A 17,917-nucleotide genomic window follows, 5' to 3' on the forward strand; every position below is an offset into this window, starting at 1 on the left:
CGCAGGGAGATGGTGGTGGGGTATAAATAAAGTTTTATTATTATTATTATTATTATTATTATTAGACAATGTTTTCAATACATTGCAATGTTTTGGTGCTAAATTCGCAAATACAGTAATTAACTACATAACGTTACCATCTTTTGATCTGCTTTTTCTGTCTATTTGTTGTAAAACATGTTTTGGTGCTTAATTTGTAAAACCGTAACATAATTTGACATTTAATAGGCTTTTCCTTAATCCCTCCTTATTATCCAACATTTTGCTTATCCGCCCCATTTATGTTGGATAAGTGAGACTCTACTGTATTGTTGACAAGAGGAGAGTGGAATCATAATACTCATTAGCTTTTCGACTGACTCTCCTCTAATTTCTCCTCTTGCATCTGTTTCTTTAATACCCTAATTTCCAGCATTCATAACGCAAGGTGAAGTTGTAGCACATTTGAAACCAACTGCGGGAAGTTAGTAGCATAAGTTGTTGCAGGGCTAAGTCTACTTCATCAGATACATGGGGAAAAAAGGCACTATTGTTTGAAGGAGTGAGTGTGGGGTCACTGTACGGTCTGGTCCTGGCCATTGTCTTCATATTTTCTGTGGTGCACTGCATACAATGCAAAGACTCGTTTCATGATTTGGGGAGTGACTTTAATAATGGCCAGTAGGAGAGCCTCTGTCCCTTGGGTGTCCTTCCCAGCCCCATCGGTCAGTCAGGAGGAAGGGTCTGAGTAAATGTGCCCAGAGGAGTACGTCAACAGCTGAAGGCAGACGCATCTTTTTCTTTTGGCTACAGCCAGGCATGAGCCTGGCAGTACTGGACCGCCTGGAAGGAGGAGAGGAGGGAAGAATTAGAGCAGTGGTTCCCAAACTTATTTGGCCTACCACCCCCTTTCCAGAAAAAATATTACTCAGCACCCCTGGAAAGGGGGGCGTGGCTTAGAGGGGTGGGCGTGGCTCCTGCTCAATAGGGTGGGGCTGAGCCTCTCCCTTAGTCCATGCAGGGCTGGGAGGGGGAGTTGGGCGGGGCCACAAATGGGCGGCCAGGACTGGCATGGGCGGAGTTACGAGCTCTGAGACAGGGCTGAGCTTCTATCCCTGTCCTGCGGCACCTGCCAGGACACGGGGGCGGGGCTAGAGGAGGGGGCGGGGCCTCTTCCCAAGTGCCTGACGGGGTTGCATCTCAGGGGAGGTATACACAGGCTCAGCCCTGTTTCGCGCTCTTGGGAAGAGGCCCCTAGCCCTGCCCTTTAGTCTTAAAAGGCCTCTCAGGAGAGGCATAGTGGCTCAGCCCTGTCTCCAGCACTTGTGAAGAAGCCCTGCCCCTTCCCTGGCCCCACCCCTGTGTCCTGATAGGTGCCATCACCGCTCCCCTGGATCGCTGCAGCGCCTGGCGGTAGCAGCCACTTTGGGGTTCCCCTGACGTTTCCCCTGACGTTAAGTCCAGTCATGTCTGACTCTGAGGGTTGGTGCTCATCTCCATTTCTGAGCCGAAGAGCCAGCGTTGTCTGTAGACTCCTCCAAGGTCATGTGGCCACTGGCATGACTGCATGGAGCGCTGTTACTGTCCTGCCAGAGCGGTACCTATTGATCTACTCACATTGGCATGTTTTCAAACTGCTAGGTTGGCAGAAGCTGGAGCTAACAGTGGGCGCTCACTCCGCTCCCCAGATTTGAACCTGGGACCTTTCAATCTGGTAGTTCAGCAGCTCAGTGCTTTGACACACTTCGCCACCAGGGCTCCGAATTAAGAGCATAGTCGTGCTATAATGTGAGATCACTTTACGTGCCTGGTGACATCCGCACGAGAATCCAACAGCGCCTTCAAGACTAATTGATTCAATTTAGCATGAGCTTTCTTGGATTGCAACCCTTTGACCCACTCACTGTGCTCCATCAATGTATTGAAACTCACTGAAGTGCCTACTTAAATAAGTCAATCTTAAAGGTGCTCTTTGATTCCTTTTTTATATTGAAGCAGTCTCTTGACAACTTGAAAAGCCTCTCTGAGTGTTGGGAACCCCTCTTACGAATCCTTGTTATGAAAAAATGCACCCGAGGTGGTTTGTGCAGGAAATGCATGAAAACCACATGCATTTATGCATCGACTAAGTCCTGAACTAAGGAGCCCCGGTGGCGAAGTGTGTTAAAGCACTGAGCTGCTGAACTTGCAGATCGAAAGGTCCCAGGTTCAAACCCTGGGAGCGGCAGGAGTGGCTGCTGTTAGCTCCAGCTTCTGCCAACCTGGCAGTTTGAAAACATGCAAATGTGAGTAGATCAATAGGTACTGCTCCGGTGGGAAGGTAATGACACTCCATGCAGTCATGCCAGTGGCCACATGACCTTGGAGGTGTCTACGGACAATGCCGGCTCTTCGGCTTAGAAATTGAAATGAGCCCCAACCCCCAGAGTCGGACATGACTGGACTTAACGTCAGGGGAAACCTTTACCTTTACTAAGTCCTGAACTGTATATCGTCTTTTGACAACTGAACAAGGCAACGGATAAGATGCAGCTGAGTTTCCTCACCTGGCATTGTTTGGCGGCATCCCAACTGGAGCACCAGAACGGAGGGCCCTGAGCGCAGGCTGTGGCCCCTGGGAAGGGCTTCTCGGCCGCACAAGCCCCGAGTTCCTGTTGGCAAAAGACAAGGCTTGAGTCGTAAAAGCTCGTTGGCTAAAGAGGGGCCTTGGAGGCGGCAGCCCACCCGGAGTCATGCCTTCCTACCTGGCAGATGGCATGGGAACCCCAAGGCTTCAGAAGCAACGCAAAGAGCTGGGCCTGGTGCTGGGAGATGAAGCGCTTGCACTGGGAAAGAGAAGGAAACATCTTATTAGGGACCAAGCATCCGGAATGGGCTCCCCAAGGTTCCCTTAATGTTTCTGAAATAGCCCATAAGAATATATCCACAGCTACAATGGTCCTTCTCACACTTGTAATGGAAGGCAATCTAATGCCTCTTGTTTGGTCAGATCCATGCTTCCCAAATACTAGCTGTGCAGGCATTTTGGACTTCAAGTCCAGGCCATAGCTTTGGCCAATGATCAGGGATTCTGGGAGCTGAAGTCCCAAACACCCGGAAGGCTAGAGTTTGGGAAACACTGGTCCATGGTTCTACAAAACTCTGTGTTATACCTGCTGCAATATAGTAAGTACAGTAGAGTCTCACTTATCCAACATAAATGGGCTGGCAGAATGTTGGATAAGTGAATATCTTGGATAATAAGGAGGCATTAAGGAAAAGCCTATTAAACATCAAATTAGGTTATGATTTTATAAATTAAGCACCAAAACATCATGTTATACAACAAATTTGACAGAAAAAGTAGTTCAATATGCAGTAATGCTATGTAGTAATTACTGTATTTACGAATTTAGCACCAAAATATCATGATGTATTGAAAACATTGACTACAAAAATGCGTTGGATAATCCAGAACGTTGGATAAGCAAGTGTTGGATAAGTGAGACTCTACTGTAACTTTATTTTTCTATCCCGCCACCATTTATTTATTTTATTTATTTATTGACATCACTTTTACTCCGCCCTTCTCACCTGGAGGGACTCAGGGCGGCTTACAACAGTCGGCAATTACATTGCCCAAAATACATTCAATAAAACAGTAACAGAATCCATAAACAATAAAACAGTACCGCATTAATTAAAACACTAATTAAAATCTGTTAAACCATGAATTATAAAATTTAAAATGCCTCTCCCGGCTGGGACTCGGGGCGGCTAATACGGGACAAAGGCCCAAAAACAATAACCAAAGTACAAGAATTAAAACATTACAAAGAGTAAAAACACAGTAAAACGACATTATGCAGAACAATACATCAATATAAGCTGCATTTTCTTTGGCACCAGCTGCACCTCAAGCATCTCTATTCTGTTTGGGGATGCAATTCATTTGAATTTCTTCTTGAAGGAAGAAACAACAACAATAATAATAAAACTTTATTTATACCCTGCGACTGTCTCCCAGAGGGACTCGGGCGGCTTATAAGGCACTCAAAGGTGCAACACACAAAATACAAAAAATGCAGAAATAGTAACTGTGGTAATTTCAGGCAGAGGTGAATCTTTTTCCCTTTCTTCTTCTTATTCACTTTAGATGGTAGCGTAACTTAGTTTAGAATATGTGTGACAGAGGCTTGGATGTTGAAGAACATTAAAAAGTTTATTCAGGCACAGAGCTTAGTGGTTACAGTAACTTCTTTAAAGGCACTTAGATAATGGTTGCAACTATAACTTATGATGAATCCACTTCCAAAATACTTTCTCCTTTTTTTGAGCAGTCTAAACCTTTTTCTTCTTTTACAACCAAAGCTATCAACTGATCACTTTGGATCCAACTGGGATTTCTTCCCCTTACCACTCAGACTCTACGAATAAACTCAAACAAGTCACATAACTTGCTTAATATGACATAACTAGAGACCTGAGCTTCCCTGGTTTCCCTAACCTGGAACCAGTGTCTTCCCTGTGACTCAGAACACAGACTAAACTGTTTTTTAAAACATTCCCTCCTTTTCCTCCAAACGGCGGTTGGCTCCGCCCTCGTTACTATGGCAACCTGCCTCAGAATGCTGAGCTGGCTACCATCCCCCACGCACTGGTAACTAATACTTACCCTTTTAAACATAGTTAAACATGACTTTTAAAACGAAATTAAACATGACATCTATAAATCAAAATAAAAACACACTTCTTTACAGTAACATAAAACAATAACAGCCGACATAAATATCTCACTTCTTAAAACCCTTTGGTTAAAATTAATAAAATACACTAATAGCTGCAGGGAGGGGGCTCTGTCCTGGCTTACCTCTTCCCAGCCCAGGAAGCTGCGGCTGCAGGCAGACAGCAAGGCGAGGTCCACGTCCACCCGGGTGCTATTTGGCTGGAGGGCTCCTTGCACGTGGCTGCTGATGGCGAGACAGGCCTGGCAGCCGTCCGTGGAGAGGTCAAGTGCCGGTGCTGCTGGAGGCATGTCTGCAGGGATAAAACAATGCACCTCGGGGTCTGTTTGTATGTCTTGTGCATGCACCCCTTTCCAGAATAAGCATGGCTTTGCCTAGTAGCCTTTGGCCTCAGGAGCCAGACTCTTGCGTGACTTGAGCTCAGTGTCCCTCCCCATCCTCGGCTGCAAGAGAGACCTCCCTTGCTTGCCTGAGGAATTATGTATTGGAAAATAACTGTCTCTGGGCACATATCCATTTGGCAAATGTGAACCTGCATGAATATGTGAAGACCACTTTTTGAAAACTACTAGTCAATAAAATCAATACCTTGTTAGAAGGCAACTCTTTGAACAAGTGATCTTTCATGTAATGGCACACAGGTAACTCGGCTGTTAAACTGAAGAACCATATCTTGGACAAAGAACTATCAAGGATGGACAAAGACATGCCACTACAAAAATATATTTGGCTAGCAAAGGATGGTTGTTTCTTGGCAGTTGTAATTGCCCAAAACATATACACTGTTAGTGTATTCTGTTGTCAAAGTGAAATGTTATATCAAGTTAGGCTGTTGGGTGTTTGCAACTGTCTTATTCCGGCAAAGCATTCCAGCAGCGCAAGGGTTAAGCACAAGCCAGCTTGATTGATTGCCCACAGGACCAATAGGTCAGGGCTTCCGTTTGAACTGTTTGACCGGAACTTTCATCATGAACTGAGAAATGCAGGAGGTGCCAGCTTGTTCAGATAACAGCCTTGCTGAGCTGAGAAGAAGCGCCATGTGTCCGGAGAGTTATGGCTTTCAGTAATTGTATATATTCGTACAATAAAGCAATTAGACCTGCTGGGATCAGCATTAAATAAGACTAAGCTGTTGTTTTGTTTGTGCCATTTTTTGCTGCTGCAACAGGTGGTCCTTCGGGTGAGCAGAAGGAGAGAACTGACTCATCAAATCAGTCAGAGTGATGGATGATTGATTTAACACCCTATCCCAGCATTCCCCTGACATACACTCCCTTCAAAAACCTTTTAGTTTAAAGCATGCACTCAGCAACCTTGTTTCCGATCTTCTTTTCCAAAGCTCAAGTGCGGACGTTGGCCTGGAGCACACCTTCCATGCATGTGGCCCCACGAGCCCAAAGTCACGTAGTTGCCGAAGCCCCTCAGGGCGTACCTGGGCTTCCGTCTTCCGTGGCGCACATGAGCATCATCCCGCAGATCAGGTTCGGTCCCACCTTGCCCAGGACCATGTCCAGGATGGTCGCGCTGTATTTCTCCGTCAGGCACTGGCACATGCCCCCCATGGACACCGGAAGGACGCGGCAGAGCTGGGCCATGGTGGTGCCGATGGCGGCCTCAAGGGAAAAAGAAACAAAAGAAGGGTGTGTGAAGACAACAGCTGGCCCTGGGTCTCCATTCAAAGAGCTTGAGTGTCCCTATGGATGCTTGAAAGGGGTTGCCTTTCTGGATGGAGACGCTGAGATGTTTCTGATCCCCACTTGTTCTCTTTCATAGTAAGGTAAAGGTAAAGGTTTTCCCCTGACATTAAGTCCAGTCGTGACCGACTCTGGGGGTTGGTGCTCATTTCCATTTCTAAGCCGAAGAGCCGGTGTTGTTCATAGACACCTCCAAGGTCATGTGGCCACTGGCATGACTGCATGGAGCGCCGTTATCTTCCCGCCAGAGCAGTACCTATTGATCTACTCACATTGGCATGTTTTTGAACTGCTAGGTTGGCAGGAGCTGGAGCTAACAGCGGGTGCTCATTCCGCTCCCGGGGTTTGAACCTGGAACCTTTTGGTCCACAAGTTTAACACACTGTGCTACCAGGGGCGCAGAACTCTCTTTCATAAAGTTCTGTTATCCTCTCCCAGAACACAATGCCGGCCACATGACCTTAACGTCAGGGGAAACCTTTACTTTTACCTAAGGGAGCCCCAGTGGCAAAGTGTGTTAAAGCACTGAGCTGCTGAACTTGCAGACCGAAAGGTCCCAGGTTCAAATCCCGGAAGTGGAGCGAGCACCCGCTGTTAGCTCCAGCTTCTGCCAACCTAGCAGTTTGAAAACATGCCAATGTGAGTAGATCAATAGGTACCACGCCAGCGGAAAGGTAACGGTGCTCCATGCAGTCATGCCAGTGGCCACATGACCTTGGGGGTGTCTACGGACAACGCCGGCTCTTTGGCTTAGAAATGGAGATGAGCACCAACCCCCAGAGTCGGTCATGACTGGACTTAACGTCATGGGAAACCTTTACCTAATGGTGACTGAGGCTGAAGGCTCCCTTTGGAGCTTGTAGTGGACAAGGAAGGGGCCCCTTGGAAGAAGTCCAGAAGCAAGCACAGCCCTCAGAGCCCTCATGAGCCCTTCCTGGACATTGCCACTCCAGGCATGGACCTGAGACAAGAGGCTGGGGATGTGCAAGCCACTTGTGCCAACCACTTACTGCAGGCAACTGGACCCCCTTCTCAATGGCATCCCAACACCACCCAACCTCCTTCAAAGACAGCTCAGAAGAGCCCAGGAGCCCCAACTTCCCTGTGATTCAATGGTGGAGCAAAGGTTGCCATACTGTTGGGATGAGGGCTTCAGCCCTGCCGACAAAGGACCGGCACAGCCAGCAGGTGGGCAGCGGGATCGGAAACCCCTCCTCTGGGACCCCCTTGGAAAAGGAAGGAAGACCCCGTCAGGGCCAAGAAAGAGAAGCGTTAAGAATGGCTCTCATTCGGAAGAGTGGGTGCACGCCTCACTCGGGGAGCATGGCACCTTGCCTAAGATGCACCACAGAAGATCTGATCCACCGTATCCACTTGGCCAGTGGCTTCCAAGGCTGTTTGTGGGACCCCCACAATGATGCAGGTTGTGGCCCTGCCGTTCCATTTTGCAGCCCTTCTGTGGTGCAGAAAAGGAACCTCGTGCCACAATGATCCCCGGATGCCACAGGGAAGGGAGCGGCCTCACCTGGGTCTGGCTGTGGGGCCAGGAGAGAGAGCGGTCTTTCTGGGGTGGAAGGAGCCCCCGGATCTCTGCAAACAGCGCCTCGAGGGCATCTTCCTTCCCTGCTGACCGGTCAGGCGGGCAGAGGCTCAGCTTGGCACAGACGGCACCGGGAGCCTGGAAGACAGAGAAGCCTTGGCTGAGAAAGTTCCAGGAAGGTCCAAAGATCCACACACCAAGTGCCCCAAAAGATACCTCCAAGCTCTGTTTCAAAACCTCCCATGAAGGATTTTTCTGTCTCCCAAAGGAGACAAGTCCCTTTGTGCATCAACTGTGTTGCTGCAAGAGATACACTTAGGATCTCGTTCTCCAAGGTGCACAAGGGTTTGAGGATACCCAACGTCTTTATGGTTCGGAAGATGTGAATCATGCTCTATGGTCCATATATATATACAGTAGATTCTCACTTATCCAAGTTAAACGGGCCAGCAGAAGCTTGGATAAGCAAATATCTTGGATAATAAGGATTAAGGAAAACGCCTATTAAACATAAATTAGGTTATGATTTTACAAATTAAGGTGCCCCGGTGGCAAAGTGTGTTAAAGCGCTGAGCTTCTGAACTTGCAGGCTGAAAGGTCCCAGGTTCAAATCCCGGGAGTGGCTTGAGCGCCCACTGTTAGCTCCAGCTCCTGCCAACCTAGCAGTTCGAAAACATGCAAAATGTGGGTAGATCAATAGGTACCGCTCCGGCGGGAAGGTAACGGCGCTCCATGCAGTCATGCCGGCCACATGACCTCGGAAATGAGGGTGTTCAGTAGGGAAACAAATGTATCAGATTTTGATTCATATCGGTCGGTTTTCATTAAATATGTTTTAGAGAGCGAAAAGGGAAAACAATACAACCTTGTTGGTTGGAAATTTTGGTTATGACATTTGTTTACTGATTGACTCATAAATTGATGGCAAAGGAAATAATACTGGTTCAGGTCTTGGTGGTAGGGTTATGTGTTTGTAAAATGTGCATTGTTTTGTGTTCTGTTTACACTTTGGGGTCCCTTGCAACTCTAGGATTCAATGATTCTAGGTGAGGGGAAAGGTGGCCCTTTGTGGGGAGGAGGGGAAGGCAGTCACTTGCCATTTGCTTTTCCAAGATGCCGATGAACTGGGCAAAGTAGGTGTCCACCAGAGCCTGGCATTGCGGGGCCAAGGTCTGCAAAGGGAGGTCCTTGCACTCGTCCTCCAGGGACTTCTGGATGACCTTCGGCAGAGGAAGGAAGGAAAAAAGGGAGAGAAATTATGAAATCACAACCTCCCTGAACCACTGCAAGCTGGACAGCAAGTGTCCAAGAAGCAAGCAAAAACACAGCAGAGTCCTTTGTGCTTCAGTTAGTCTATCAGCAGAGTCCAACTGCCAGCGTCTGACCTTATCTACACACACTGTTTAGTAAACTCGTGGATTCAGGTTTTCATCCAAAATATCAGGAGGCTTTATATACAACAACAACAACAATAATGGAAATAATAGACTCTGACAAAATTACGATCTGCCAACTGCAAAAGGCCACCCTACTGGGATCTGCGCACATCATCCGAAAATACATCACACAGTCCTAGACACTTGTGATTTTGTGATATGAAATCCAGCATATCTATCTTGTTTGCTGTGCCATACAATAATAATAATAACAATAATAATAATAATAATCGACTTGTGATTTTGTGATAAGAAATCCAGCATATATATCTCGTTTTCTGTGTCAGACTATAACATTGTGTCATTAATAATAATAATAATAATAATAATAATACATCACACAGTCCTAGACACTTGGGAAATGTTCGACTTGTGATTTTGTGATAAGAAATCCAGCATATATATCTCGTTTTCTGTGTCAGACTATAACATTGTGTCATTAATAATAATAATAATAATAATAATAATAATAATAATAATAATAATAATACATCACACAGTCCTAGACACTTGGGGAGTGTTCGACTTGTGATTTTGTGATACGAAATCCAGCATATCTATCTTGTTTGCTGTGCCATACAATAATAATAATAACAATAATAATAATAATCGACTTGTGATTTTGTGATAAGAAATCCAGCATATATATCTCGTTTTCTGTGTCAGACTATAACATTGTGTCATTAATAATAATAATAATAATAATACATCACACAGTCCTAGACACTTGGGAAGTGTTCGACTTGTGATTTTGTGATACGAAATCCAGCATATCTATCTTGTTTGCTGTGCCATACAATAATAACAATAATAATAATCGACTTGTGATTTTGTGATAAGAAATCCAGCATATATATCTCGTTTGCTGTGTCATACTATGACTTTGTGTCAATAATAATAATAGTAATAATAATAATAATAATAATAATAATAATAATAATAATAATAATACATCACACAGTCCTAGACACTTGGGAAGTGTTCGACTTGTGATTTTCTGATACGAAATCCAGCATATCTATCTTGTTTGCTGTGTAATACAATGTTGTTGTGTCAATAATAATAATAATAATAACTTTATTTTTATACCCCGCCTCCATCTCCCCAAAGGGACTTGGGGCGGCTTATATGTGTAGGGACCATAAGCCAAAAATAGTAAACTTTTGCCTATATAGCTTTGCCTCTGCATATATCATATAGCCTTTATATAGACAATATAAGTACTTTGTATGAACCAAAGTGGTATGTGCAACCTACTCCCTTCCCGTGAGCTGGTGCCTTTCTTCAGGAAGTTCCAGAGAGAGAAGAAAGCTCAGAGTAAACAAATTAGGTAATTGGTATCACTTGTGCCAAGTAGGAGTGGAAGGTGGGGAAGATCCTCAGCCATTGGTCAATTCTAGATAAGCCGAGATATAAATTCTTTGTTTGCTACACATATGTTGTGACGGCCATTTGCATGGTACGGACCCACAAAATGTGGGTGCCTACGGCTGTTTTGCCTTATTATCAGCTGTGATAATAAAAGGCTTGTTTTATTGCTCTCCTGGAATTCCCTCCTTTACTTCCCCTTCGGGCTAGTCTCCAACACATGGGGTCAAGCCCAGATAAAAACAATAACAATGTAAAACACATCAAATGAAAAAAGACATGTGCGATTATATAATCTAAACATTAACATATACAGGTAAAATAGCAAACTTAATAAACATGATTAATACAGTAGAGTCTAATTTTTCCAACACTCACTTATTCAACGTTCTGGATTATCCAGCCCGGGCTGTGGCGCAGGGTGGAGAGCAAGCCAGCTGCAACCAGCTGCAATGAATCACTCTGACCAGGAGGTCATGAGTTTGAAGCCCGCTCGGAGCCTATGTTTGTCTTGTCTTTGTTCTATGTTAAAAGGCATTGAATGTTTGCCTATATGTGTAATGTGATCTGCCCTGAGTCCCCTTCGCGGTGAGAAGGGCGGAATATAAATGCTGTAAATAAATAATAATAGATTTTTGTAGTCAATGTTTTCAATGCATTGTGATATTTTGGTGCTCAATTCGTAAATACAGTAATTACTACATAGCATTGCTGGATATTGAACTACTTTTTCTGTCAAATTTGTTGTACAACATGATGTTTTGGTGCTTTATTTGTAAAATCATAACCTATTTTGATGTTTAATAGGCTTTTTCTTAATCTCTCCTTATTATCCAACATATTCGCTTAATAATAATAAGAAGGGCGGAATATAAATGCTGTAAATAAATAATAATAAATTTTTGTAGTCAATGTTTTCAATGCATTGTGATATTTTGGTGCTCAATTCATAAATACAGTAATTACTACATAGCATTACTGGATATTGAACTACTTTTTCTGTCAAATTTGTTGTACAACATGATGTTTTGGTGCTTAATTTGTAAAATCATAACCTATTTTGATGTTTAATAGGCTTTTTCTTAATCTCTCCTTATTATCCAACATATTCGCTTATCCAACGTTCTGCTGGCCCATTTATGTTGGATAAGTGAGACTCTACTGTATATACAAATGTACAATCAGGATGCACAGATGCACTTTCAGGCTTGTTCTTAAAAATGATCAGATCTTCAGCGAGTCGCATACAGAATAGGCAGATACTCACACTGAGTCACACAGGAGAGAGAAAGATGGAACTGGTTATGACTCTGCCATTGTGTAATGCCTCATGGGCCTTGTAGTCCTGCTCCCAGTGCCACCGTGGCTGATGAAGATGAAAACATGGGGTTTTCGCCGGCTCAGCAAGAGCCGGAATTTTTCCAGATGCCTGATGTTGATGTTTTTGCCCAAGAACCCATTAAAACAGACCTTGAGCAGTTCTCACCCCCTTTTGCTAGGAGACAGTTCTATGCTGTGGGAAGGGGAGAGAAGGAGCAGGTTCGCAGGAGTTTGAGACTTGCAGCTAAACAAGACACTGATTAGCCATGTTCCCCTGGGAAAATCTAGGGAGTCTCACATTTGGTGAGAGCTGTGTTTCGTTTCCTGTTCCCTAGGGAAAGGGAGCGCTGGACACCTGCTTTGCAGGAAAACGAGACCTAGTTAAATGTGCCTGGCACGGTAGGTTCCGTGCGGAGTCAACAGAGCAGCTTCAGGAGTGATTTCGTGTTTCCAGCCTAGTGTGGACTTCGCAAAGTCCGCAAACCCAGTCTCCTTGCTTTGCCTATCCAAGTATCCAAGAATTGCCTTGCCTCGTTCCTAGTCACAGACCTTGTTCCTAGAATCAAGTTTTGTTTCCAGCGTTGTTGTGGAATTACCTTGGACCTTGAAAGACCCTGGACATTTCCCCACACTATTGCTTGGCAATAGTGTGTGTTTCGGTTTGTTGGATTCTACTTTGAACTCTAATATCATTTATTGGACAAAACATTTCTGGACTATATTTGACCTTATTTGATAGGTCTGCTTCTGGACTATATTTTCTACTTGTTTTTATTATTTTTATATATTTCCTTAATAAAGATATTAGATAGTTATTGGCCTCCGTGTTCGGTTGTTAGTGCTCTGTTGCCCAGGGCGTGACACATTGCCACCTTAGGTATTGCATCATGACATTCACACTCACTATCCAGGTGCTATCAATATTCCACATGTCCATCAAACAGTATTTTTTCCATGACTAAAAATGCTGTGCCATTTCTATCTAACAGTTTTCTCCTTACTTTCAAGGCCGACTCCTTGCCCATGCGGACCAGAATGGAGACCACTTGCTTGCAGTCCGCACACAGGTCCTCCTGCAAGAGATAAGGCATCCTCCAGGAATTGCAAGGATATTTCCACAATACACAAAGCCAAAGCCAAACCCTGCTTTGCCCCTTGTTTTCATTCTGTTCAAACAATGACTAACAAGATGCACATTATGATTTACTGTATATACTCGAGTATAAGCGTAGTTTTTCATCCCTTTTTTTAAGACTGAAAAAGCCCCCCTCAGCTTATACTCGGTTGAGGGTCCTGGTTGGCTTATATTGGGGTCAGCTTATACTCGAGAATATATGGTACATTTATTATTTTTCTCTATTATTATTGGTATTATTACATTTATTATTTTTCTCTATTATTGTTGCTACTGTTACATTTATTTTACTCTATTATTATTATTATTATTATTATTATTATTATTATTATTACAATTATTATTTCACTCTGATCTTATTATTATTATTGTTATTATTGCATTTATTATTTTACTCTATTTATTATTACATGTATTATTTTCCTGTATTTATTATTATTATTATTATTATTATTATTATTATTATTATTATTATTATTATTATTATATGTATTATTTTACTACATATATTACATGTATTATTAGGGCCCCTGGTGGTGGCACACTGTGTTAAAGTGCTGAGCTGCTGAACTTGCAGACCGAATGGTTGCAGGTTCAAATCCTGGGAGCGGAATGAGCACCCGCTGTTAGCCCCAGCTCCTGCCAACCTAGCAGTTTGAAAACATGCCAATGTGAGTAGATCAATAGGTACTGCTCCGGCGGGAAGGTAACGGTGCTCCATGCAGTCATGACCTAGGAGGTGTGTATGGACAACGCCGGCTCTTTGGCTTAGAAATGGAGATGAGCACCAACCCCCCAGAGTTGGACACAACTGGACTTAACATCAGATGAAAACCTTTACCTTTTTACCTTATTTTACTCTATTATTATTAAAAAGGATACATAAGCATATTTACATTGAAGACAATGAGAATAATGATTTGATCAGAGTTGGACAGTCTTATCTTAAATTGAGCTTTATGTAAATATTCAAAAACATTTAACCTACTGATGCTTCAATTAATGTAATTGTATTGGTATCTGTTTTTATTTCTGAAATTTACCACCATCGGCTTATACTAGAGTCAATGTTGCCCCAGTTTTTTTGTGGTAAAATTAGGTGCCTCGGCTTATATTCGGGTCGGCTTATACTCGAGTATATACGGTATTTTAATAAAAGACGTTTGATGCCTTTCCCAAAGTTTGGTGTCTTTCCCGTAGTGCTTAGACTACAGTTCCAAAGATCCTCCAGCTTGCAGGGTATTATTATTATTTTTTAGGGAAGGAGGGGTTTCTAAATCTAAGATGGGATCAAAGGGGTGTTTGGGAAGAAAGTGGGGTCCTCCTACCTTGGTGTTGGGGTCCCACCTGGACTTCATGCAATGGCCCAGGGCTCCACACTGGATGGCCGTCACCAGGTTTCTGCACCAAAAGACGGGGCCTTGGGCACAACCTTCCTCCACCGAGGTCCAGGCTGCAGCGGCTGGACAGGAAAAGCAAAGCAAGGCAAGGAAAGGTCAATGGAGTTCCAATGGAGGAGGAGGAGGAAGAGGAGGGTGCTTTTCATAGAATGATAGAATAATAGAGTTGGAAGAAACCACATGGGCCATCTAGTCCAACCCTCTGCTAGGCAGGAAAACCACAATCAAAATATCCCTGACAGATAGCCATCCAGCCTCGGTTTAGAAGTTTCCAAGGAAGGAGTTTCCGTCACACTCCGAGGCAGAGAGTTCCACTGTTGAACAGCTCATACGGTCAAGAAGTTCTTCCTAATGTTTAGGTGGAGGTGCATCCCTCTTCAGTGGTGGCACCCCACCTGCGGCACGTGCACCCCTTTGTATCTGGGGAGCGGTCTCCCTTCCCCTGCATGCACTCTCTCCCCCCCCCCCCCCTTGATGCTCACCTGAGCCACAGGAGAAGAGGCCGAGGAGGAGCAGCTGCCACATGGTGAGAGGGTCTGCACTTGGTTTGGCTTTGCTGTGCGGACACCCCCCTGTCACACCCCTTTTATCTCCCCTCTGGGGAGGGAGGGGCCCCCAGGCAGCCAATGGGGGGGCAGCACGGACCTCCCTCCCACCAAGTCCTTGCCATTGTTGGGTTTCTACCTGAAAGTCTGAAACATTAGGAGTCTGTAAGGAGCAAAGGCAGCCTTTGCAAAGGCCCTGATCTCTAGATGGATGGATGGATGGATAGACAGACAGACAAATACAGAGATGGATGGGTGGAGAGAGAGAGAGAGAGAGAGAGAGAGAGAGAGATAAATAGATAGATGGATAGATGCCGGCTCGTTCTGCCGGCTCGTTTATGTTGGATAAGTGAGACTCTACTGTAGTAGCAACAATAATAGAGAAAAATAATAAATGTAATAATACCAATAATAATAGAGAAAAATAATAAATGTACCATATATTCTCGACTATAAGCCGACCCAAATATAAGCCAATCAGGACCCTCAACCGAGTATAAGCCGAGCGGGGCTTTTTCAGTCTTTAAAAAAGGGCCGAAAAACTAGGCTTATACTCGAGTATATACAGTAATCAAAATACATAATAATTTTAAAAACCCTCTGCAGAATATGTATGGCTCGTTTATGTTGGATAAGTGAGACTCTACTGTAGTAGCAACAATAATAGAGAAAAATAATAAATGTAATAATACCAATAATAATAGAGAAAAATAATAAATGTACCATATATTCTCAACTATAAGCCGACCCAAATATAAGCCAATCAGGACCCTCAACCAAGTATAAGCCGAGCGGGGCTTTTTCAGTCTTTAAAAAAGGGCCGAAAAACTAGGCTTATACTCGAGTATATACAGTAATCAAAATACATAATAATTTAAAAAACCCTCTGCAGAATATGTATGGCTCGTTTATGTTGGATAAGTGAGACTCTACTGTAGTAGCAACAATAATAGAGAAAAATAATAAATGTAATAATACCAATAATAATAGAGAAAAATAATAAATGTACCATATATTCTCGAGTATAAGCTGACCCAAATATAAGCCAATCAGGACCCTCAACCGAGTATAAGCCGAGCGGGGCTTTTTCAGTCTTTAAAAAAGGGCCGAAAAACTAGGCTTATACTCGAGTATATACAGTAATCAAAATACATAATAATTTAAAAAACCCTCTGCAGAATATGTATGGCTCGTTTATGTTGGATAAGTGAGACTCTACTGTAGCAGCAACAATAATAGAGAAAAATAATAAATGTAATAATACCAATAATAATAGAGAAAAATAATAAATGTACCATATATTCTCGAGTATAAGCCGACCCAAATATAAGCCAATCAGGACCCTCAACCGAGTATAAGCCGAGCGGGGCTTTTTCAGTCTTTAAAAAAGGGCCGAAAAACTAGGCTTATACTCGAGTATATACAGTAATCAAAATACATAATAATTTTAAAAACCCTCTGCAGAATGTGTATATGAAAACATATATTAACATGCACAAAATAGAAGTTAGATATAAGGTGGAAGTTTATGGATCTGTGGCTGGAAGTGCAGTGACCCAACGGGGACGGAGCTCCCTGCTGTTGCGTGCGCAAGTTGTGCAAAGCGGCGCATTCCTGGCCAGGGCCGGGCCGAAAGGAGGGCCTCATTGTCCTTGTGCTTTGGCCTCTCCTTCTGCGGAGTGGGCTCTTGAGAGGCAGCTGGGCAAACAGCGGGTGAATGGAGGCATTGATGGCCGGCCGCAGCCCCGCTTCCTCTTGCGCCATCCCTTTAAGTGGCCCTTCAGCCTGGCATTGGCAAAGGGTCACGCGCATGACACGGCCTCCCAAGGAGACCTTTCCCATGCTCGCGCGGCATCCATCAAAGCCAAGACGCTCTGTGCAAAACATCCCATTTACTCAAATCTAATGCTCACCTTTTTGGTGAAACCACCTTGCCCAAATGGGACTGTGCATTAGATTCGCTCATAGGGTAATCCTACCGTGTTTCCCTGAAAATAAGACAGTGGCTTATATTAATTTTTGCTCCCAAAGATGTGCTAGGTCTTATTTTCAGGGGATGTCTTATTTTTCCATGAAGAAGAATTCACATTTATTGTTGAACAAAAAAATGAAAATTTATTATATACTGTATAGTAGTTGTTATCAAAAACCAGCATAACCAGACAAATTGTGAATCCTATCAAGAATTTCTTATTATTACCATTATTTCCATGTATATGGTACATACATTTATCGATCCTACATGCTCTGGTGTTCTATGTGTTGTCGAAGGCTTTCATGGCCGGGATCACAGGGTTGTTGTATGTCTTTCGGGCTGTGTGGCCATGTTCCAGAAGCATTCTCTCCTGACGTTTCGCCCACATCTATGGCAGGCATCCTCAGAGGTTGTGAGGTATACCTCACACCCTCACAACCTCTGAGGATGCCTGCCATAGATGTGGGCGAAACGTCAGGAGAGAATGCTTCTGGAACATGGCCACACAGCCCGAAAGACATACAACAACCCTCTGGTGTTCTGTTCGTTGGGCATGCTTTGAAACAAAAACTTTGCTAGGTCTTACTTTCGGGGGAGGCCTTATATTTAGCAATTCAGCAAAACCTCTACTAGGTCTTATTTTCTGGGGATGTCTTATTTTAGGGGAAACAGGGTACCGTGTTTCCCTGAAAATAAGACAGTGTCTTATATTAATTTTTGCTCCCAAAGATGTGCTAGGTCTTATTTTCAGGGGATGTCTTATTTTTCCACAAAGAAGAATTCACATTTATTGTTGAACAA

At 43.8% G+C, this 17,917-nt stretch overlaps 1 protein-coding gene across 1 annotated transcript; it reads right to left on the minus strand.

Moving 5' to 3' along the window:
* Nucleotides 1-625: 625 nt before the first annotated feature.
* Nucleotides 626-15,224, minus strand: sftpb (surfactant protein B). The gene is made up of 11 exons (XM_062960813.1): nt 15,079-15,224; nt 14,525-14,658; nt 13,063-13,134; nt 9,035-9,157; nt 7,923-8,075; nt 7,534-7,623; nt 6,136-6,316; nt 4,829-4,995; nt 2,724-2,804; nt 2,526-2,630; nt 626-822 (listed from the first exon to the last, which is right to left on the minus strand). The coding sequence occupies exons 1-11, from the start codon at nt 15,119-15,121 to the stop codon at nt 787-789; spliced, it is 1,185 nt and encodes a 394-aa protein (XP_062816883.1). The 5' UTR covers nt 15,122-15,224; the 3' UTR covers nt 626-786.
* Nucleotides 15,225-17,917: the final 2,693 nt, after the last annotated feature.

This window comes from Anolis carolinensis, unplaced genomic scaffold (genome assembly GCF_035594765.1).
Source record: "Anolis carolinensis isolate JA03-04 unplaced genomic scaffold, rAnoCar3.1.pri scaffold_8, whole genome shotgun sequence".
Lineage (NCBI taxonomy): Eukaryota > Metazoa > Chordata > Lepidosauria > Squamata > Dactyloidae > Anolis > Anolis carolinensis.